The sequence below is a fragment of the Petromyzon marinus genome, chromosome 64 (assembly GCF_048934315.1).
Source record: "Petromyzon marinus isolate PM22_M1 ecotype Great Lakes invasive population chromosome 64, UKy_Petmar_22M1.pri1.0, whole genome shotgun sequence".
In the NCBI taxonomy this organism is placed as follows: Eukaryota; Metazoa; Chordata; class Hyperoartia; order Petromyzontiformes; family Petromyzontidae; genus Petromyzon; species Petromyzon marinus.
The window spans coordinates 2,614,888-2,639,251 of record NC_133730.1 but is presented as its reverse complement, the minus strand read 5'-3'; the positions used below and the strand labels follow the sequence as shown (position 1 = coordinate 2,639,251).

Genomic DNA, 24,364 nt, shown 5'->3' with positions numbered 1-24,364 from the left:
ACCATCGTCCATGCGCACACAGCAGTATAAATGGGCACACCAAGGTTCAGTCGATCGGCATATCGCGTGTGGGTTGGTGGGGTGTAAAGTACTGCCACCTCCTCCAAGACGTCTGAGCCAGCATGGAAGAGGAGGCCAAATACCCCCTAGAGGCCCCCTTTAGTGGAGGCTGTTCTGCCAGCAATGGCATGAGCAAGTAATTGCAGGGCTTTACCTTTTTCTTAAGAGAGAAGCGATGGCCCGGTGGATCATACGGCCAGATAGAGCAGTGGTCAGAGCACATGACTAACAGCCAGTAATTTGATTATTCATATATTTCTCAAGTGTTCGTGCAGCACATAATCACCCAGCGGGTGGATAAATTAGGCACTAAATTGTGAGAGTCCAAACAAATATCGTTCCATCCGGCGAACTTTTTGTCAATCCACTGCTGGATTGAGGGCCTCCGCGCACCTTGTGAGTCGTGGGATTGGTTTGGTAACAAACGGGAGAACAATCTCAAGAAAGACACAATGTACGTGGTAACATATTGACCAACCAGCCCAATGCTGCTGAAAAAAAAACCACACCTGCAAATTACTCAGTTGGCATTACACATCGCTCCCTGGCTCCCAAAGAACGAGGCAGGAGCCTCCTGAAAAAGTGTCTGGAGACTAAGTGAGGCTCTTATGGGTAAATGAGCGTAGTAATAATAAATAATTATAAAAATAAAGTAAAGGAAGTCCCAGCATGCATTGTAAGTCAAGCTTTCAGCCTGTGTGCAGGGTATATGCAAGCATTATGCTGTCATCAGGATTTCCTGTTGTGCTTCTGTTGTGTAAACGTCTTTGTGTTACAAACACTATCATTTTATTTTTGTCCTGTGCGGCATTTCTTCTTGGCCGGCGAATTTTCTCATAAGCTCCGGAAATGGTTTGAATATCAGTTATGGTCACAAATTCACGCGTTATGGGGGGTTTTTTCACCTCGCGGTTTTATTTTAGATATCACCAAATGTTGTGAATTCGACATTTGGTACACGACCGCTTAATGCCGATTTCACATACATACCTTTCTGACAATCCGGCAATCGTTCACACCTCAGGCGTCTCATGTAAAAGTTGGGCCTTGTTCCCACATCTATCTAACAATCACACGTTTAAATAACTGCCAACGACGAATTGCACCTTGAGATGTATTGTTTTATTTAATTCAAATTGGTGTTGATGGTATATTCGTACATAGTAAAATCAGACAGATGCTGAATATATGGCATATCTATTAATAATAAGTATTATGCAAAAATATGACGTTATTTAGTTTTTTACAAGGTCACCTTGTTTCTTGTAAGCAAACTAAATCATAGCTTCTCGATAATGGGAATGATGGAAACACCTTTGAAACTTCCTCACAGCATACCTCGGTCATTTACGTGTCTTCCTGTGTAACTCGAGTCTCAGGAAAGGTCAAGGCTAGTCCACTCATAGAATTTGCTGGAACGCTCAGCCAGCTAGCTGTGTGTGTGAGAGGTGAGCGAGTGCGTCTGTATGTGTGTGTTTAGTTTGTTGTCTTTCTCCCGCACCTCCTATTAGCGCGGTTGGCTACATACGGTGTGAAAGAAGTTCAACGTACATAGACTCACACAGAAACCCATAGCCTCACACAGAGACCCATAGACTCACACAGAGACCCATAGACTCACACAGAGACCCATAGACTCACACAGAGACCCATAGACTCACAGAGACCCATAGACTCACACAGAGACCCATAGACTGACACAGAGACCCATAGACTCACACAGAGACCCATAGACTCACACAGAGACCCATAGACTCACACAGAGACCCATAGACTCACACAGAGACCCATAGACTCACACAGAGACCCATAGACTCACACAGAGACCCATAGACTCACACAGAGACCCATAGACTCACACAGAGACCCATAGACTCACACAGACACCCATAGACTCACACAGAGACCCATAGACTCACACAGAGACCCATAGACTCACACAGAGACCCATAGACTCACACAGAGACCCATAGACTCACACAGAGACCCATAGACTCATACAGAGACCCATAGACTCACACAGAGACCCATAGACTCACACATAGACCCATAGACTCACATAGAGACCCATAGACTCACACAGAGACCTATAGACTCACACAGAGACCCATAGGCTCACACAGAGACCCATAGACTCACACAGAGGCCCATAGACTCACAGAGACCCATAGACTGACACAGAGACCCATAGACTCACACAGAGACCCATAGACTCACACAGAGACTCATAGACTCACACAGAGACCCATAGACTCACACAGAGACCCATAGACTCACACAGAGACCCATAGACTCACACAGAGACCCATAGACTCACAGAGGCCCATAGACTCACAGAGACCCATAGACTGACACAGAGACCCATAGACTCACACAGAGACCCATAGACTCACACAGAGACTCATAGACTCACACAGAGACCCATAGACTCACACAGAGACCCATAGACTCACACAGAGACCCATAGACTCACACAGAGACCCATAGACTCACAGAGACCCATAGACTCACACAGAGACCCATAGACTCACACAGAGACACATAGGCTCACACAGAGACCCATAGACTCACACAGAGACCCATAGACTCACACAGACCCCTATAGACTCACACAGAGACCCATAGACTCACACAGAGACCCATAGACTCACACAGAGACCCATAGACTCACACAGAGACCCATAGACTCACACAGAGACCCATAGACTCACACAGACACCCATAGACTCACACAGAGACCCATAGACTCACACAGAGACCCATAGACTCACACAGAGACCCATAGACTCACACAGAGACCCATAGACTCACACAGAGACCCATAGACTCATACAGAGACCCATAGACTCACACAGAGACCCATAGACTCACACATAGACCCATAGACTCACATAGAGACCCATAGACTCACACAGAGACCCATAGACTCACACAGAGACCCATAGGCTCACACAGAGACCCATAGACTCACACAGAGGCCCATAGACTCACAGAGACCCATAGACTGACACAGAGAGCCATAGACTCACACAGAGACCCATAGACTCACACAGAGACTCATAGACTCACACAGAGACCCATAGACTCACACAGAGACCCATAGACTCACACAGAGACCCATAGACTCACACAGAGACCCATAGACTCACAGAGACCCATAGACTCACACAGAGACCCATAGACTCACACAGAGACGCATAGGCTCACACAGAGACCCATAGACTCACACAGAGACCCATAGACTCACACAGACCCCTATAGACTCACACAGAGACCCATAGACTCACACAGAGACCCATAGACTCACACAGAGACCCATAGACTCACACAGAGACCCATAGACTCACACAGAGACCCATAGACTCACAGAGACCCATAGACTCACACAGAGACCCATAGACTCACACAGAGACCCATAGGCTCACACAGAGACCCATAGACTCACACAGAGACCCATAGACTCACACAGAGACCCATAGACTCACACAGAGACCCATAGACTCACACAGAGACCCATAGACTCACACAGAGACCCATAGACTCACACAGAGACCCATAGACTCACACAGAGACCCATAGACTCACACAGAGACCCATAGACTCACACAGAGACCCATAGACTCATACAGAGACCCATAGACTCACACAGAGACCCATAGACTCACACATAGACCCATAGACTCACATAGAGACCCATAGACTCACACAGAGACCTATAGACTCACACAGAGACCCATAGGCTCACACAGAGACCCATAGACTCACACAGAGGCCCATAGACTCACAGAGACCCATAGACTGACACAGAGACCCATAGACTCACACAGAGACCCATAGACTCACACAGAGACTCATAGACTCACACAGAGACCCATAGACTCACACAGAGACCCATAGACTCACACAGAGACCCATAGACTCACACAGAGACCCATAGACTCACAGAGGCCCATAGACTCACAGAGACCCATAGACTGACACAGAGACCCATAGACTCACACAGAGACCCATAGACTCACACAGAGACTCATAGACTCACACAGAGACCCATAGACTCACACAGAGACCCATAGACTCACACAGAGACCCATAGACTCACACAGAGACCCATAGACTCACAGAGACCCATAGACTCACACAGAGACCCATAGACTCACACAGAGACGCATAGGCTCACACAGAGACCCATAGACTCACACAGAGACCCATAGACTCACACAGACCCCTATAGACTCACACAGAGACCCATAGACTCACACAGAGACCCATAGACTCACACAGAGACCCATAGACTCACACAGAGACCCATAGACTCACACAGAGACCCATAGACTCACACAGACACCCATAGACTCACACAGAGACCCATAGACTCACACAGAGACCCATAGACTCACACAGAGACCCATAGACTCACACAGAGACCCATAGACTCACACAGAGACCCATAGACTCATACAGAGACCCATAGACTCACACAGAGACCCATAGACTCACACATAGACCCATAGACTCACATAGAGACCCATAGACTCACACAGAGACCCATAGACTCACACAGAGACCCATAGGCTCACACAGAGACCCATAGACTCACACAGAGGCCCATAGACTCACAGAGACCCATAGACTGACACAGAGAGCCATAGACTCACACAGAGACCCATAGACTCACACAGAGACTCATAGACTCACACAGAGACCCATAGACTCACACAGAGACCCATAGACTCACACAGAGACCCATAGACTCACACAGAGACCCATAGACTCACAGAGACCCATAGACTCACACAGAGACCCATAGACTCACACAGAGACGCATAGGCTCACACAGAGACCCATAGACTCACACAGAGACCCATAGACTCACACAGACCCCTATAGACTCACACAGAGACCCATAGACTCACACAGAGACCCATAGACTCACACAGAGACCCATAGACTCACACAGAGACCCATAGACTCACACAGAGACCCATAGACTCACAGAGACCCATAGACTCACACAGAGACCCATAGACTCACACAGAGACCCATAGGCTCACACAGAGACCCATAGACTCACACAGAGACCCATAGACTCACACAGACCCCTATAGACTCACACAGAGACCCATAGACTCACACAGAGACCCATAGACTCACACAGAGATCCATAGACTCACACAGATACCCATAGACTCACACAGAGACCCATAGACTCACACAGAGACCCATAGACTCACACAGAGACCCATAGACTCACACAGAGACCCATAGACTCACACAGAGACCCATAGACTCACACAGAGACCCATAGACTCACACAGAGACCCATAGATTCACACAGAGACCCATAGGCTCACACAGAGACCCATAGACTCACACAGAGACCCATAGACTCACACAGACCCCTAGAGACTCACACAGAGACCCATAGACTCACACAGAGACCCATAGACTCACACAGAGACCCATAGACTCACACAGAGACCCATAGACTCACACAGAGACCCATAGACTCACAGAGACCCATAGACTCACACAGAGACCCATAGACTCACACAGAGACCCATAGGCTCACACAGAGACCCATAGACTCACACAGAGACCCATAGACTCACAGAGACCCCTATAGACTCACACAGAGACCCATAGACTCACACAGAGACCCATAGACTCACACAGAGACCCATAGACTCACACAGAGACCCATAGACTCACACAGACCCCTATAGACTCACACAGAGACCCATAGACTCACACAGAGACCCATAGACTCACACAGAGATCCATAGACTCACACAGATACCCATAGACTCACACACAGACCCATAGACTCACAAAGAGACCCATAGACTCACACAGAGACCCATAGACTCACACAGAGACCCATAGACTCACACAGACCCCTATAGACTCACACAGAGACCCATAGACTCACACAGAGACCCATAGACTCACACAGAGATCCATAGACTCACACAGATACCCATAGACTCACACAGACCCCTATAGACTCACACAGAGACCCATAGACTCACACAGAGACCCATAGACTCACACAGAGATCCATAGACTCACACAGATACCCATAGACTCACACAGAGACCCATAGACTCACACAGAGATCCATAGACTCACACAGATACCCATAGACTCACACAGAGACCCATAGACTCACACAGAGACCCATAGACTCACACAGAGACCCATAGACTCACACAGAGACCCATAGACTCACACAGAGACCCATACTCACACAGAGACCCATAGACTCACACAGAGACCCATAGACTCACACAGAGACCCATCACCAAAATAAAGCCATAAAAGCAATGATCATAGGGACTGTGACCGAATTTTTAACAATAAACTACATAAATAACATGTAACACCAAATCCTAGACATAGCTGGTTGCATGAGTCACCCCACAACAACAGGAGCATCAGTCGGAGCATCACATTGTTCAATGCACCTTTAAGATCAGCACACTAAATCAAAATACAGATAATACTTTGCAGTGGTCATTGTTACTATTGTTATTGCGTGCCACAATAATAGCCGTAAATTTAGATAACATAACACTCACGACAAATATTCTTGGTTCTCTCGGTAAATTCACATAGAAGGGAAACAATAAAATAATAAAAAATATAAAACAATTAAATTCTCACGACGTTTCGACTGCAACACAAGCAATCATCATCAAGTGTGAAAACCACAGCAAGAACATTTTTAAAAAGTGGTGGTTTAAATTTGTTTTATTGTTGTGGTTTTCACACCTGATGATGATTGCTTGTGTTGCAGTCAAAACGTCGTGAGAATTGTATTGTAATATTTTTATTATTTAATCGTTTCCCTTCTACGTGGTAACTTTACCGAAAGAACCAAGAATATGAATCCCTGCAGTCACGAAAGCTTTAAATCAAGACAAAAACGTTTTTTTTGTCCGTATTGAAACGGCTGTACGCCGTATGGACCTTAAAACTCTATTTCCCCGTACAAAAAAAGATACGGGGTAAACCGTATGGGTTGAAAGTTATGCGACTCGAATATGCGAAGTCGTGTACCCAATGGTTACAGTAACCGTTATGTACATTTAAAGTTTTTTTAGTGTTTAAAAACTTTTCCCGCCCTTTTTTCCCCGTTCCCATTCATTGCAGTGGTGTGAGGGGAGGTGGTTATCGAAGTTGCAGTTCTAACTTTAACAAATGCATTACGGCGGTCTGCCTCTTGTGAGTGTTGACAGATCAAATCTCTCCGCCGTGAATAAGGGACTATGGCCCGAAACGTCGCGCGTTTTCTTTGTGTTATTACTGAGGGAGGTGGATCCCCTATCTTCTTTTTTTCCTCACACCACTCGATCCGATTCAGCCAGGGCGTAACCAAATTATTGAATCGGGAATCGAGACCGTATCCGGGCTTGGCCGCTATGGTGGAATTGATTATAGATCATGGAAACTTGGAATCGATTCGTATTCGCCTACCCCGCCCCCCACTCCCCTCTCCGTAACTACGTTTAAATAACTCGCTCAAAGTTCTGCCGTTCATTCATTCATTCATCGAACTCATTCGCCACGCGACTCGTTCGTTTATTCGTTCGTCCCGCCTCAGACCCGGCGGCAGAACGGCGAGGAGGAGGACGAGGAGGAGGAGCAAGACGACGAGGAGGAGATGGAGCCCGTGAAGAGGACGTGGGGAGACCGCCTCAAGGGACTGCGCCACTTCTTCTACAACCCGCACACGGGAGAGGTGGTGGGGCGCACCCCCAAGAGCTGGGGTGAGGTGGTGGGGGGAGGTGGTGGGGGTGAGGTGGTGGGGGGTGTGGTGGTGGGGGGGGTGGTGGGGGGTGGTGGTGGGGGGTGAGGTGGTGGGGGGTGAGGTGGGGGGGGTGAGGTGGTGGGGGGTGGTGGGGGGTGAGGTGGTGGGGGGTGAGGTGGGGGGGGGTGAGGTGGTGGGGGGTGGTGGTGGGGGGTGAGGTGGTGGGGGGTGAGGTGGGGGGGGTGAGGTGGTGGGGGGTGGTGGTGGGGGGTGAGGTGGTGGGGGGTGAGGTGGGGGGGGGGGTGGTGGTGGGGGGTGAGGTGGTGGGGGGTGGTGGTGGGGGGTGAGGTGGTGGGGGGTGAGGTGGGGGGGGGTGGTGGTGGGGGGTGAGGTGGTGGGGGGTGGTGGTGGGGGGTGAGGTGGTGGGGGGTGAGGTGGGGGGGGGGTGGTGGGGGGGTGTTGGTGGGGGGTTAGGTGGTGGGGGGTGGTGGTGGGGGTGAGAAAGTAATGGGGTGATGGGAGTGAGAGAGTGATGGGGTGATGGGAGTGAGAAAGTGATGGGAGTGAGAGAGTGATGGGGTGATGGGAGTGAGAGAGTTATGGGGGTTAGAGAGTGATGGGGTGATGGGAGTGAGAAAGTGATGGGAGTGAGAGAGTGATGGGGTGATGGGAGTGAGAAAGTGATGGGAGTGAGAGAGTGATGGGGTGATGGGAGTGAGAGAGTTATGGGGGTTAGAGAGTGATGGGAGTGAGAGAGTGATGGGGTGATGAGAGTGATGGGGTGATGAGAGTGATGGGAGTGAGAGAGTGATGGGAGTGAGAGAGTGATGGGGTGATGGGAGTGAGAGAGTGATGGGGGTGAGAGAGTGATTGGGTGATGGGAGTGAGAGAGTGATGGGATGATGGGAGTGAGAGAGTGATGGGATGATGGGAGTGAGAGAGTGATGGGAGTGAGAGAGTGATGGGGTGATGGGAGTGAGAGTGATGGGGTGATGGGAGTGAGAGAGTGATGGGGGTGATGGGAGTGAGAGAGTTATAGGAGTGAGAGAGTGATGGGGGTGATGGGAGTGAGAGAGTGATTGGGTGATGGGAATGAGAGGGTGATGGGAGTGAGAGAGTGATGGGGTGATGGGAGTGAGAGAGTGATGGGGTGATGGGAGTGAGAGAGTGATGGGAGTGAGAGAGTGATGGGGTGATGGGAGTGAGAGAGTGATGGGGTGATGGGAGTGAGAGTGGTGGGGGTGATGGGAGTGAGAGAGTGATGGGGTGAGAGAGTGATGGGAGTGAGAGAGTGATGGGAGTGAGAGAGTGATGGGATGATGGGAGTGGGATATTGATGGGCATGATGGAAGTGAGAGAGTGATGGGGGTGATGGGAGTTAGAGAGTGATAGGAGTGAGAAAGTGATGGGGTGATGGGCGTTAGAGGGTGATGGGAGTGAGAGGGTTATGGGAGTGAGAGAGTGATGGGGGTGATGGGAGTGAGAGAGTGATTGGGTGATGGGAATGAGAGGGTGATGGGAGTGAGAGAGTGATGGGATGATGGGAGTTAGAGGGTGATGGGAGTGAGAGAGTGATGGGGTGATGGGAGTGAGAGGGTGATGGGAGTGATGTGGTGATGGGAGTGAGAAAGTGATGGGAGTGAGAAAGTGATGGGAGTGAGAGTGATGGGAGTGAGAGAGTGATGGGAGTGAGAAAGTGATGGGGGTGATGGGAGTTAGAGGGTGATGGGAGTTATGGGAGTGAGAGAGTGATGGGAGTGAGAGAGTGATGGGGGTGATGGGAGTGAGAAAGTGATGGGGGTGATGGGAGTTAGAGGGTGATAGGAGTGAGAGAGTGATGGGGTGATGGAAGTGAGAGAGTGATGGGAGTGAGAGAGTGATGGGGTGATGGGAGTGAGAGAGTTATGGGGTGATGGGAGTGAGAGAGTGATGGGGTGATGGGAGTGAGAGAGGGATGGGAGTGAGAGAGTGATGGAGGTGATGGGAGTGAGAAAGTGATGGGGGTGATGGGAGTGAGAGAGTGATGGGAGTGAGTGAGTGAGAGAGTGATGGGGGTGATGGGAGTAAGAGTGACGGGAGTGAGAGAGGGACGGGGTGATGGGAGTGAGAGAGTGATGAGAGTGAGTGATGGGAGTGAGAAAGTCATGGAAGTGAGAGAGTGATGAGAGTGAGAGAGTTATGGGGGTGATGGGAGTGGGAGAGTTATGGGTAATGGGAGTGAGAGAGTAATGGGGATGATGGGAGTGAGAGGGTGATGGAAGTGAGAGAGTTATGGGGGTGATGGGAGTGAGAGGGTCATGGGAGTGAGAGAGTGATGAGAGTGAGAGAGTAATGGGAGTGAGAGAGTGACGGGGTGATGGGAGCGAGAAAGTGATGGGAGTGATGAGAGTGAGAGAGTTATGGGGGTGATGGGAGTGAGAAAGTGATGGGAGAGTGAGAGAGTGATGGGAGTGAGAGAGTGATGGGGGTGTGGTGTTGGCCCGGCTAGTTACTTCACGTGTTGAACTGACATTAATAGGGGCTTGCTAACAGCACTTTTAACAACAGCTCTAAGTGTAAATTGGAAATGTGTTCTCTTCTGTGTGAGAGTGTGTTGTGTGCTCGTTTCTTATCTTGACAGCTCCACGGGAACAAGCAATTAAGTCTCATGTCATCAGACTCTCCACCTTACGTTCGTGTTGACACACTGCTTGATGCGCGATATTTGCTACATTACAAGGCACACTTTTCCGTATTTTAATGCAATTATTTGTGGGTGCACCTTAGAATGTAGTCGGTGTGTGTATGTTACCAGATTAGTATAACTTCATTGGCACCAGGCACGTGGTTTGGGCGCGTGTTATTTTCTGAAGCCTCGAGAAATTGCATAGAATATGCTAATCTATTTTAATTACTAAAACAAATTAGCATAGAAATTATTTGTTTTAGTCCTAGACCTTTTACAACTCGCTTACCGCTTTCTCTCCAATATGTTTGCAATGCCGCAATAGCTCTGACGCCTCTGTGTCTCACGAAGAAAACGTATCGTTCAAAATTTAAGAACATTTGTTTGGCTGAGCCTTTGGACATAGAAAAAAATCTGGGCAGAAACCCTGCTGGTGGAATAGAGGGCAATTTTCTAAGTCGCTTCGCAGCATGATGGCGAAAAAAAAGGGCTCATCTATGGGAGCAGTGCGCTCAGTTTGTTTATTCACTGTCCTTCGGGTTCTCTTGAAATACGGCATCAAAAATATTGGTGGTAATCAGTAGCAGATGGGGGTCCGCTTTGGGGGTGGAACAAAACTCAAATGAATCGGTCGCACTGACCACTCAGGATAATGTCTCCCTTTTGGGTTCAACTACACTGGCCATGGGACATAGAAGGTACATCCTTTTTATATTTGTATCACCGATTATATCTCAATTGTGGGTAGCATTGGGAATTGCAGCAAAACCCATTGTTTTGTACTTCTATGCTCTCTCGGCTATGCTCTCCACGTTCACCAAGCCATCCCTTGCCAGCGTGGTGAACTGTGGCCTAATAACCCACGTGACCCGCACGGAGTGGGGAGGCACTCATCCTGCAGTGGATCTCAGCTGATTTGGAGTCATGTCATGGAATTATCTGAACAATCATAGCGTCACATCTGATGGTCATCCAGTGTGGTCAAGAGATCATTCCATCTCTACAGTACCCATCTCCATGCTGCATCTGTCCACATTTGCAGTTTCGGCGATGCCAAGATGCTCCGTTTGGCCACATTTAGCTGCTGCGCAACAATAATATTTCCATGTATGTAGCAGCTTTTCATCAAGGATCTCAAAGCGCTGTACAGGACACAGCAGCAGCAGACACTGAGCGTGAACATAATTTTATTATAAATACATTTTAATAATCCATTTGCTAAATTAACTAAAAGTTTAATAAGCGGAAGCATATAAATAGGCTTCGATTTAAAGCTTTCGTGACTGCAGGGATTTATATTCGTGGTTCTTTTATTTAATTTAATATATTACTACGTTGTATTTTCATTATTTTATTATTTCCCTTCTACGTGACTTTACCGAAAGAACCAAGAATACATATAAATAGGTTTTAAGATGCATTTTTAAAATGCCCACAAGCTCAGAGATCCCTGATATCTCGTGGAAGAGCATTCCAGAGCCTGGGGGCTACCCGGGGAAAAACTCGGTCACCCAGAGACCGAAACCTCGACCTGGGAATGCAGAGAAGATATGTATCCCCCAGATCTCAGGGACCTTGAGGGGAACATATGGGTGAAGCATGTCAATGATGTAGGCTTGGGCAAGATGGTTCACTGCTGATGTGTTCACGCAGCCAAGCAGCCAGATATCACAGTGGATCATTGGCACGTGAAAGATATTGGACTATGGAGATGATGCAGAAGTTGCTTGCGAAGACCTTGTTCGGCAAGCGCTTTGAAGCTGTTATCAATTGCAGACACTGGGGGCTGGATACGACCGGGCCCCTAAAGGAAGAGTTTACTAACAAGAAAAACTAGCTCTTGTAGAATGTATAAAGCTGTCTCTGTGTCTCCTCACTTGTCTGACCACAGGGGTCAAAGGGAAGTGAAAATATGTGGTAAGTAGAGGACATTGTGTATTCGGCCAGTAATGTACAAATCACTGGGAGTTCTGAGAATGTCAAGATTGCATATATGGTGTTCCCAGGGTGAGCTTTTAATGGAACACTTAAATTACTTTCATAGAAGGTGGTTCAGCGACAGAGTGAGCAGCTTGCAATCAGAAGATTGTGAGTTCAAATCCTGGCTGGGGTTTTATTCTGTCACTCCGTGGTACTTTAAGTGGATACCACTTCGTGGTGAAGTCAACTGTGGCTGTTCTATGAATAGACTCGACCCCGACAAATAATGAGGAGTTACCATGACTGTAAATGGGATGAGCATCACTTCATTGCTCATTTAAACAGGAAATAAATTTGATTTAAAAAATGTTTGAGACCAGAGAGGTGAATTGTAATATCAAAGCTTGGACTTTTGAGGCGGGAGTAATGTATGCTGATTAATAGGCGCTTCACTTGCAAGGCATCCAGAAAATAAACTTTCGAGCCTTTTGAATAAAGGCTCATCCAAAAAAGAAAACAGTAAATTCATTGCACTATAGGCTATAAGCAACTTGGAAGTTCAGAAAACAATGTGGCAAGAAAGCAACTTGAGGTATGATGAGAAAGAGGAGGTTTGTTTGTGATGGGTGGGACACGTGTGCAGGACGGAGGAGGGAACCGTGACATTTTAGTGGCACCCAGAAAGTCGGCGACCAAGCGGGGGGAGGCCTAAAGCCAGATGGTGGAACGCCGTGCGAGGAGACGTTTGTAGGGAGGGTGTCAAATTCCCAACAGCTGAGGATGGGGTCTAGCGAAGGGGAACGTCGGGTGCTTACTTCAACTGTATTTGGCCACGATGACCTCTTAACCTTGACCCATGTTCTTTTAAAGGGTGTCGTTTTATATATATATAGTTAAGTTCAGTGGAAATTAAAAACCAGACACAATCCTTGTATCTCAGATGTGCCGGTCCAATTGCTGTGATATGGGAACAACGCCGTAATATCAGGTGGGGGGGGAGCGCAGGGGGGGGGGGGTTGGAGGGGGCTTAACCCTCTCCACACCCCCCATGCCCCCCTCACTGCAGAACGCAGCCCTCCTAAATGATTCACATCAAGCCGTTAACCGTGCCGTGCTCCTCCTGTGACTTTATGTACGTACACCTTTGAACAAGGTCGCACCAGAGGCTAGTACGGGGATCAGCTTCTACAAAATGTATGAAAAATCCTAAATTCCAGTCGTTTTTTTGTGGCGTTCGTAGGAAATATTTTTTTTGTTTGCTTAGACGGCAGCGTCGTCGCGAGAGCCCTGTTGGTGGTTGTTGGTTCATTGCCGCACTGGCGATCGTTGCAGCGGTCAGTGAAGAATTTGTGACGGCTGCCCGCTGTGCACCCGTGGGTCATATGTTCAGGGCTCCAAAATGAAAACAACAACAATTAAAAAAAATATACTCTGGCTAAATTGTCCCCGTATGCCGGCTAGGGGTGGCTTTCTCCACCGTCAGGAAACAGCTGTAGTTACGATTACTGCGTAGGTTATTTCTTTTTTGCGGTTGTGCTGTGCATCTCTCTGTGGCGTTTTTGGGTTGTGCCGCGTGTTGTCCGGCACGATGTCCAATGTTTCCCCAAGAAGCCCCCAGCAAGTGGAGCGAAACGTTGGAACATCGCGCCGAACAACACGCATTAACAACCCGAAAACTAGACCAAACCAATCGGCAACAAACTAATCTCATCAGATGTCAGAATGAAGTCTGATGAAATATACCACCGTTGGTTTTTAGCCAAGCTTCTATTCAGGAACGTTGCTACACAGGCAGAGACAACATAGCGTCTGAGGCGGGAGAGAGCGTGAGAGTCCTTTCGCAATCGTGAACGTCTTGCAAGCAGTTGTGCACAGTGAAACTGAAAGCTTGCATTGGTTATTTCGGTGTCATGGTGTTGACGAATGGAGGAATGGTTCTAGTCATTTGGCAAATCCTCTAATATGTATGTATGTATGCGTGGGTATTCTCCAAGAACTCCAATTTCCTCCCACATGCCAAACGCTCGCTTGTGGAAAGTGGCCACACGTATAAATGCTTTTACCCTCCCGAAAAAAGAGCCTTGAGACTCTTTTGAAACTTGTGGATGCAGTACCATTGCTGTTATGGCCCTTGTTCTGGTTAGCTCTCTGTTTGATCTCGCACACACACACACACTATAGTTAACAGGCGGAAAGAGGTCACCGGCGGTCTTGGTGTGAGTCAGAGAGCATGGGCCTGCAGATGCGATCGCAAGTGTGTTTTCCCTGCCGCGTTGCGTTGAAAGAATTCTCATTGAAATGCTAAACACGCCACATCGTTGCAACAGACGAGAACAGCGGGCAGAAAACACAACTTGGACTCGAGAACTTATTAATTAATGGCATTCGGCAAAGTACGCAGAATTTGCTACGGGTCTACGTTGTCTGCGAACTGCGGTGCAGCAACGCCAATTGTACAGTACCGTTCTCCAACATCTATGCTTCTCACCTTTACCAGCCAGTGCTGACCAGTGTAGTGAAACGTGGAGAAACATCGCTGTGGCCTGTGGAGAAGTCCTCATCCAGCAGTGGATTGACAAAGAGGGCTGTGCATGTACGTTTAGAAAAAAACTTGCCGCTCCTTCTTGAACGCGAGAAATCTTAAGCGTGAGATCATGCACGTGTGACTGCTGCTCAGAATAGGTCATTGTCCCCTTCCAAATGTAAATGAGCATTGGGGCAGTGCTCCGCGCTATTGACATTCTTGAAGCGGTGATGAAAATTCCACACCCTTAAGACAGGGGAAAAAAACCCATCCAAAGTACAACCGCTGTTGACACCTCACAAAGTGGTGCTTTATTTAATCGCTCCTGGAAGTTATGATGGGCTGAGTTGACCCTCAACTGGGATTTTATCCCACTGTACTCCTAGCGTGGTTGAGGCTTTAGGCTGCTGCCCAGAAAGTTAAAGGTGCAGCCCTGCCATTGCTTGTTCATGCCACTTCTGGCGTCAGGGAATCAACTAGATAAGTCTAGAAAGAGGTGGGAGAGCCCACATTTTACCCCACTACACTCGGCCTGCCGATAAAACTACTGCTGACTGTGGCGCGCCCAATTATTCGGCTGGGTGGACATAGGTGGGGAGGATTTAAGGAACTCGGACCGTTGCAACTGCCGCATTGGGAGATGGAATTGAACCCAGAGACCCAGTGCTCTCCTAAACCATTACACACCACTGTGGCAGCATCGCTACCTTCCTGTGAATGAGGCCTCATGCTTGAAGCCAGAGTGAGAATGAGAGTGGATGCTGTTGGGGTGGGGGGGGGAGTAAGAGCTGCGATTTGCATATTGAACAACGGCTGATTGTGTGGTGTTTGGCCCAGTTTGGACACAGAGTGCCTATGTCCCAAGGTAGTAACACTGAATAGGCACCCAGAGGACATTTCTATGGCGATTATTGCATTGTAAACAAAAATTTTAAATCTACTTTTTGGTCATTTACATTTTAGTTTTCATACATTTGTAAAGAATGCATGACCGGATTTTTAAAAAAAAGTAAAGTTTGTGATTTTGTTTTTACTTCTTCTTACCATACATTTTGCTGAACGATCCACGCTCTTGACACGGGCATATTATTTATTAATCCAAGATTACTCGAGTTGATGGTGAATATGTGAGGGGGCAGCTCTGCAATTGCTTGCTCATGCCACAGGTGATGAAAGGGTCTGCACTATTCGGAGTTCTATTGAGTATCTAAACTTGTCATGATATGTACTGAATAAGTAGTTTGTGTCCGCCCTGTAGGGTGACTAACGCAGAATTACTTCTAAGATCCCTTCAAGCGACCTCTAATCTACACGCGAGATATTGCACCTCCTCACGTTGCCCTGCTGTAAATATACTCATTACACAGCAGTCAATCCAAACGTTGATGTATTTTAATCTCAGAGCTTGAAATGTAAATGGTATACACCCTTGCGATATCATAGGAGAGCAGGTAAGTGTGTGCTACTGTTTTTCCTTGCATTCAAGAGCTTCTGCAAAAGCGCAAACGTATAATAATTGTCATAAAGAGTATGAACGGTTAGTCAACAAATTAATTTGTTGAAGTCCAAATTATTATATGCTACAAACCCAGCGATCTGAATGCGATTTTCGGCCACGGCTAGCATGAGTGGCAAAACGATATATAAACTGGTACTCGGCCTCTCTTCGATCGACTCAACCTTAAATGAGCGCCTCGGCCTGAGTCTGTAAACATCGGCACCGTGGAGACAGAGAGGCGGCTGGGTGCGCGGTGCTGGCTACGCCATCCCCTCGTGCGTCGTATCCTTCCTCCACAGGTTGCTCGCAACAACACTCTTATGTAGGCTACGTGGAGGGACCTTTGTGCGTGTGTCTGTGTGCCGTCGCAGGCCAGATCTGCTTGTTCTACTTCCTGTACTTCTCCTTCCTGGGTGCCCTCTTCGCCTTCACCATGTGGGCCTTGGTGATGACGCTGAGCTACGAGTTGCCCAAGTACCAGGACCGTGTCTCCAGCCCTGGTGAGAATTTTTAACCCAATTGTGTGACGGCCAGCAGGAAGTCACTGGAAGCTATGCGCTTTTAAATCTAAATTTAAAAATAATTTATTTAAAAGTGTTTTTTTTTGCGTTTAGTTCGTTGTCCTTCCCCCTGCACCTCGGTTGGCTCGCACGGTTCGCTACGTACAGCGCGAAAGAAGTTCAACATACATCCAAAGAAAAAGCAATCGTGGCATACTTCAGCATCATGACCTAAAAAAACAAATATTGACACTTGCATCCATCCTAATGCAGTCTAGGTTGAACTTTTAACAAATTCATTAAAAAGTTAGCACGCCCATCTTCTTTACAAATACCACCTTCTTTACAAACACTGCAGTGCTCATATCCAATGTTGGCCCCGGAGCCAGTCGTAAAAATTCCAACTTGTTATGGTGGAACACAATATTGTTTAAGGTGTCATGATGATGATGATGCAGCTGAGTAAACCCTGGTCAGGATAAACATTATTCTGCGCTACTTACCAAGATATATGCATATTGTTAATGTTTGTTTAAATGTACAACCTTGGTCAATCAACTGCTGGATGAGGGTATTCTCATGCCGTGTGGGTCATGGGGGGTTATCTGACCTCGACACACTGATCAGTGTCGGTTGGCAATGACGGGAGAGCGTAGCCGCGGGAGCATAGACGTATAATACAACAGTGGCTTTTGTTGGACTGCCCTCTGCTGTGCACCACGTAGCGCCCCGCAGCCTAACAACAACTCTCACTGTTACGGTAGTCGCCCATCCAAGCACTCTCCACACGCTCAAGCCTGCTCAGCTTCCGAGATCTGACGAGCTCAGACAGCGTTCCGGATTATTTTGTCACGGCGCGCTGTTCGGGTTACAGTACGTTAATAGTGGCTTTCTGAATGATCGTATTAAACGGGGCGCACTTCACGCATGCACACGGTACGAGCGCACGAAAGCGCTTTCATGCTGCGGGGAGCCATGGCGTGCCTTCTCATTGAGACGGCCTAGACACGGAGGGGATCGCCTGTGAAAGGGAACACGCAAATAAATCAGGGCTTGGCTTGGCACGGAGACCCAGCGGAGTCGTGCCTTTAACGGGGGTGGTGGGGGGGGCACGGGGGTCTGCCACTCTCCACGCTCTTCACTAAGAACCCCGGCGTGGTGCGGCCAGTTTCCAAAGCGAAACAACAACAAAAAGCAGTGCCCTTCTGTTGAATAATGCATGCAGGACCGTTATTTCAGCCCATTTCTTTTTTTTCGTTGAATTGACGAGCCCTTTTAAATGCAGGGGGAGGGTTAATTTATAAATTATTTTTTTCGTTCGTTTCGGAAATCCTCACATAACCGCGAGTGTTTTGTGTTTGAAACAGTAGCACTGTTGTTTATTAAATCGACCGCAATGGAAAGGAATATTATTCGCAAGCTGGCAAAAATCACCGCACAGGCATGAAATTACGTAACGCGTTTGTCCTCGGAAGTATTGAATTAGCGGTGCGGAAGTCGACGAGCAGCTGTCGGGGCAAAAAAAAGGCATTTGCACTTTTTGAAATTGTCCTCTGTTATGCTGGTTTGTGCCTCCATATTTTTGGCAACGCTCCGGTTAATTTGGACATTTTCAATAGATTGGGTCCCGAACAGCGACACAACTTCACACAAAAGTTTAGTTCACTTTGAACCATCTTCACGAGAGTCATTGTGTGTCCGCTCCTCCCCCCCTTTTACTACGAACAGACGGACAGACCAAATGGATAAAGTCCTTCAGCCTTTGTTAAACATTGTTAATAATGGGCAATGAGATAAGAATGATTTCTAAACTGAAAGTTAAAATATATAATCCAAATGCATCATGGTTATTTTAGCAATCCTTCAAAAAGGAACCGGAAGCAGGGTTAAGCCGATCGAAGAGCCAAGCAAGCGGCGAGGAATCGCATCGCTCGCCGCTCAGCCAGCTTGCTAATGAATCGGTAGTTTTCCTACGCAAACTGTCAGCACGTTCCTAGCATCTTAATCACCGTTCTCTGCGCGGCTCACCGATGAAACCTAACTTGATTTTTTTTTACTTAATCGCACATTCAGAATATGACCCCTTTCAGGCGGTCGCTCGCTTGTACCACGCATTCAGGGGGCCTGGTGCTACATTCCATCGTGTGGCCCCTACCCAGTAATTCCCATTTATTTAGATTGAAAGGGGGTCCTGGTGACTTCATATTGGGAGCTGTCAAGTTGCACCGTAGTGGTCCCCAGCTTCGAGTGCCGAAAAACATGGACATTAACAAACAAAACGGTGACAATAGCTGAAAAGCGTGCAAAGACGCGTGGAGCTTGGGACAATGCTGAGAGACAGGAAACGGGACTCATGGATTCGAGAGCGCGTGCAAGTTCGAGTCCTACATTTTGACTGTTCATGGAAATAAAGTGGCCTTGGGCTGGTTCAGTCCTCCAACGTGGCCATTCTGAGCTCACGACGTTCTTGCTGTATTCCTTGTTGTAGATAATTACAGCCACGCGCTCGATTACCTCTGCTCGTTTCTACAGGTCTGATGATCCGGCCCAGGGCTCCGCTGTTCGAAATTAACTTCATGAGCAACTCTCCGAAGTCATTTGAGCCCTACGTGAACTCCATCAACGAGCTCCTGAGCAGTGAGTGCTTTGGCGGGAACAAACGCCCTCTGCATACACCGCGGGAGTCTCATTCATCCACATTTATAATAAATGTAATTGGTCCTGTCTGTCTGTCTGCCTCTGTCTGTCTGTCTGTCCGCCTGTCTGTCTATCACTTCTTGAGTTGTTGCTCTGGAGACTGGGAGATCGTTGGTCAACGTGCGGTCGCCAGATTGACGGCATTCGTTGTGATTTCTCACTGAACAGGGTGGGCCGCGAGGGGGCTGTCACCTTACACTCTGGTGGTCTCTCTGTGAGGCAGTGTGTCAGTCACAGAACTCGCTTGGGAAATCTTTGTCCTGTCGAGTTGAGTTGGGACTCATTCTGACTGGAACTAACCAGTGACCAATGGTATCGATGATGAATTGCGTACAACTTATGATCCTCGGCTTAAAAACTGACCGAACATTTTCACCATCGTAATGTCGTGGATTTGTATTATAAAACATTAAGTAATAATAGATGAAGCTCGAATCATAGATAGGACTATGCACAATGTCGTCCCAAGGTGTTTTATGTATGTATGTTGAACTTATTTCGCACCGTACATAGCCAACCGTACTAAATGGAGCTGTTCAATAACTGTGAAACTCTCACTATTCATTTAGGAAATGAAAACATAAAAAAGTGGTGGGGAGCAAGGGACCCAAAGGCCCAAAACGCCAAGTGACCAGCAGCAAACAGCACGATCAAAGTTGCAATAGATAAGGGTTTACAGGTTTTTTTTTAAACGAGCAAGATTATATGAAATTGGGAAAAAGAGGGAATTCCAAATTGTAGAGGTGCGAGGGAAGAAGCAGAAAGTGAGGTGTTTTGGCCTGCAGTGCAGTGAGTCGGTGAGCGAATCGGTGAGCGTGTGGCTGTGATCCTGTGTAGTCTAAACAGACTGTTGGGTCAAGTGCTGTTAGTGAGCACCTATGAAGGCCGGCACGGCACACGAGGGGGTAGATGGCCAACACCACGCACGGCCGCCTTTGTCTCCCCAGTAGTGATGTTCACACACCACACCAGGTACTTATTTTGAGGCTGAGTCGACCTAGAGGAGGCCCAGGACCGGTTCAGATAATCATCACTGGTGGCCGTGAGACGGGAATCGAACTCGGGTCGCCAGGTTCGGAGGGCAGCAGCGCTAACCGCTACGCTACTGCACACGCGCGCGCGTACTCATCTGTCCACGGTACCTGCCCAGCTGCCTTGCGAATGCCCTGCCGATGCGTGCACCCCCCCCCAACCACCACCCCCCCCCACTTCCAGGCTACCAAAACACCTCCGAAAACTTCTGCGACGCGGGGCTGTACCGCGACGAGCAGGCCGGCGCCGGGCAGCCTGGCCGCGTGCCCCTCATGTGCCCTTTCTCCCGCAAAGACCTGGGGCTCTGCTCCGGCCTCGAGGACCCCATGTACGGCTTCACGAGCGGCACGCCTTGCGTGCTGCTCAAGATGAACCGGGTACAGGGCACAGCGCCCACATGGCGCCTTCCCACCCCTGTGACCCTGACCCCATCTGTACAGGGTGCGCAAAGCTGTCAGCGTTAGGTCTTAGGCCCAGTGGTTCTCAAACTACTGTCAACCTACTGTGACCGAACCCCCTTGTTGAATTTTGCTTCAAACTATGTTACCCCCCCCCTGCCCCCACCATGCCTTGCTCAACCCAACACGGTTCTTTGGTTACCACATGGATTTGAGATGTTATCGTAGTTTTTTTTAAGTTGGCTGATTCGCACGTGATTATTCGCCAATTACTCTCACGTGTGGTAGAATTCCACACCCTTTTATAAATCACCTCACAGACCCCCCTGGGACATTGCCACGTACCCCCGGGGTGGGGGGGGGGGTGGTCCGCGTACCTCCAGTTGAAAAACAACTGGCCTAGACCACGAGCTCAAGATATTTAATGACACACACAATGCTTGTTCAGCTCACAGGCAGCAGGAACGCACCACTTCCTGTACATTCGCGAGCCCACCTTTGGACGCGCCGTACGTTTACCGCCAATGTTCCTCTTCTGCAGATAATCGGTTTCAAGCCGGGAAATCACACGAATCCGGTCAAAGTCACCTGCGACGGGAAGGTAAAACTCACGCCACGGAACTTTCCACTGCTGGAGAAATCGCTCTGATCCGGTCACCCTGAGTGCACCTGATCTCGTCAGGCCTCAGAAGCTACGCCGCGGTTGAGCCTTGTTATCGCTTGGATGGCGGACCGCCTCGGAAAATCAGCTGTTGTAGGTTTTGGGCTGTGAATTGGCCAGAGGACAACGGGAGTTCGGAAATTAATTGTACAATATGTGTGGAGCTTTGAGTGTTAGTCCCCTCGAATGCAGTGGGGATTTCTCCGCATTCACCGGATTCCTCTGACATGCCAAACACTCGTTAACAAAGTAGGCCAAACTTCCCAATTGTGAGGGACTCTCCTGGAGACTCGGTTCAGCCCTTACTGGGTAAGTAAACCGCTCAGCTCGAAGCACTGCGAGCCTGGCGACGCTGCTTCCTTGGCTATCGTCGGTGGTCAGTGGTGAGTGCTTTCTGAAGCAGTCCTTGGCCCAGCCCATCACAAGCTCGTAACTGGCCGGAGTGGTAAAGTATGGACCTACAACCCCCTCGACCCCACGTGGCGTACGGATAACATTCATCCCATCAGTGGGGGTTTTATGAAGGTGCTGTAAATAAACTCATTGTGAATAATATTTCCTAAAAAATATCGAGAAATATTGATATGTGTATTGAATAATGTAAGTTGAGGTTGTTATTTTTTCTTCTTATTTTATTGTTGTTGCGCTAATTTACACATCAAGAATCTGCCCATCATCATCATCCTCACCATCCCCACCATTGTCATTCGCATTATAATCATCATCACAATTGTCACGATCGTCACAGTCATTATCATTGCATCAAACTACCTACACCGTCAATATCATCACCACCGTTACTAATTACATCACCATTCACATCGTCATCATTGACATCACCATCACCGCTAACATTAACAGCATCATCACCCAAGCCAGTGGGGTGAGTGTAATTTTTTGTGGTGGTTGTGTCTAGGTGAGTCCACTAAGGGGAGCGGTGGTGTAGCGGTTAGCACGCTGCGCTACAAACCCGGCCACCTGAGTTCGATTACCACTAACGGCCAACCCCAGTGACGATTATTTGAACTGGTCCTGAGCCTCCCCTAGGTGGACTCGGCCTCAAATGAGTACCTAGTGCGGTGTGTAAATATCGCCACTAGTAAGACAAAGGCGGCCGGGCGTGGTATTAGCCACCCACCCCTTCGTGTGCCGTGCCAGCCTTCGTAAGTGCTTGCTAACAGCACTTGCCCCAAAAGTCTGTTAAGGCTGTACCGGGGATCTTTGTTTTTTTTGCATCGAGATGAGGTGAGCGGTGAGTGTTGTGAGTAGTGGGAGCCAGCGGTGAGTATTGGTTAGGGGTTTGCGAGTCTTTATTTTTTTTTCAATCTCTACTGCTCCGATGTTACAGAAAGAAGAGCAGCAGCATCTTTTGGGAGACATCGAGTTCTTCCCAAATGACATTTTCGACCCCATGTACTTCCCGTACTACGGCAAGGTGCTGGATGTGAGTACGCAGAGGCCGCTTGGAGTGCGACCAAATCACCCAGAGCGCCGCGCCATATCTCGTCAAGGCTTTGGAAGCTGAGCCGAATTTGAGCCTGAATAGTGCCTGGATGTCACGTATGCATGTTGAACTTGGCTTGCACCATACGTAGCCAACTGTGCTAATCGGAGGTGCAGGGAAGGACAACAAACTATGGGTCTGTGTCTGAGTCTATGGGTCTGTGTGTCAGTCTATGGGTCTCTGTGTGAGTCTATGGGTCTCTGTGTGAGTCTATGGGTCTCTGTGTGAGTCTATGGGTCTCATTGTGAGTCTATGGGTCTCTGTGTGAGTATATGGGTCTCTGTGTGAGTCTATGGGTCTCTGTGTGAGTCTATGGGTCTCTGTGTGAGTCTATGGGTCTCTGTGTGAGTCTATGGGTCTCTGTGTGAGTCTATTGGTCTTTGTGTGAGTGTCTATGGGTCTCTGTGTGCGTCTATGGGTCACTGTGTGAGTCTATGGGTCTCTGTGTGAGTATATGGGTCTCTGTGTGAGTCTATGTATGTATGTTGAACTTATTTCGCACCATACGTAGCCAACCGTGCTAATCGGAGGTGTGAGGGAAAGACAACAAACTGCACACAAAAAGCAGTTCTAAAGAAGTCAGTTTTCAATCTAGGATATCAGGCGTCATAGGCTGCGGCGGCTAAATTGTGCTCCCACAACTATGATGTACTCCTTCACAGCCCGCACGGTACGGCCTTTATTTTCAGCGGTGGATTAACAAAGGCTGTAAATGTATTAATGACTTTAAATCCACCTATGACCAAATCACCACGAATGGGCTGTACATAGACAAGCTATTGGGTATATGTATGCACATGCGATTAATGTTAGTACAAAAGTAAACAAATCAAAAGTGATTTCCTGCTGAAATGAGCATCGATGCATTGGTGCTCATCCCTGAGCAAGTGGGGGGGGAAGTTCCAAGTTCCTATGGTGGGAACAAGTCTATTCACAGGATAGTCACCGTTGACCTCCCCACAAAGTGGTGCTAATTTTATCGACCCCAGACAGATAATGGGTTAAGTCAACCCCCAGCAGTCCTGGGCCGCAATCTTCCAATTGCAAGCCGCACGCTCTCCCACTGAGCCACCTGGCCGGTTGTTGTCGTCGTTGCCGCGTATGCACCGTGACCGTTGCGTTAGAGACACGGTCGCGAGCCGCGGTGTGTCAGTT

At 48.4% G+C, this 24,364-nt stretch overlaps 1 protein-coding gene across 1 annotated transcript in view; it reads left to right on the top strand.

Moving 5' to 3' along the window:
• Positions 1-24,364, top strand: part of LOC116956314 (sodium/potassium-transporting ATPase subunit beta-3-like) — a 44,814-nt gene that overhangs the window by 12,475 nt on the left and 7,975 nt on the right. Inside the window, exons 3-8 of the mRNA XM_032977839.2 lie at positions 7,664-7,829; positions 16,789-16,917; positions 19,450-19,554; positions 20,830-21,023; positions 21,586-21,645; positions 23,054-23,149. Of these exons, the coding sequence (XP_032833730.1) occupies positions 7,664-7,829; positions 16,789-16,917; positions 19,450-19,554; positions 20,830-21,023; positions 21,586-21,645; positions 23,054-23,149 (750 nt within the window). The remainder of the gene's footprint in view (positions 1-7,663; positions 7,830-16,788; positions 16,918-19,449; positions 19,555-20,829; positions 21,024-21,585; positions 21,646-23,053; positions 23,150-24,364) is intronic.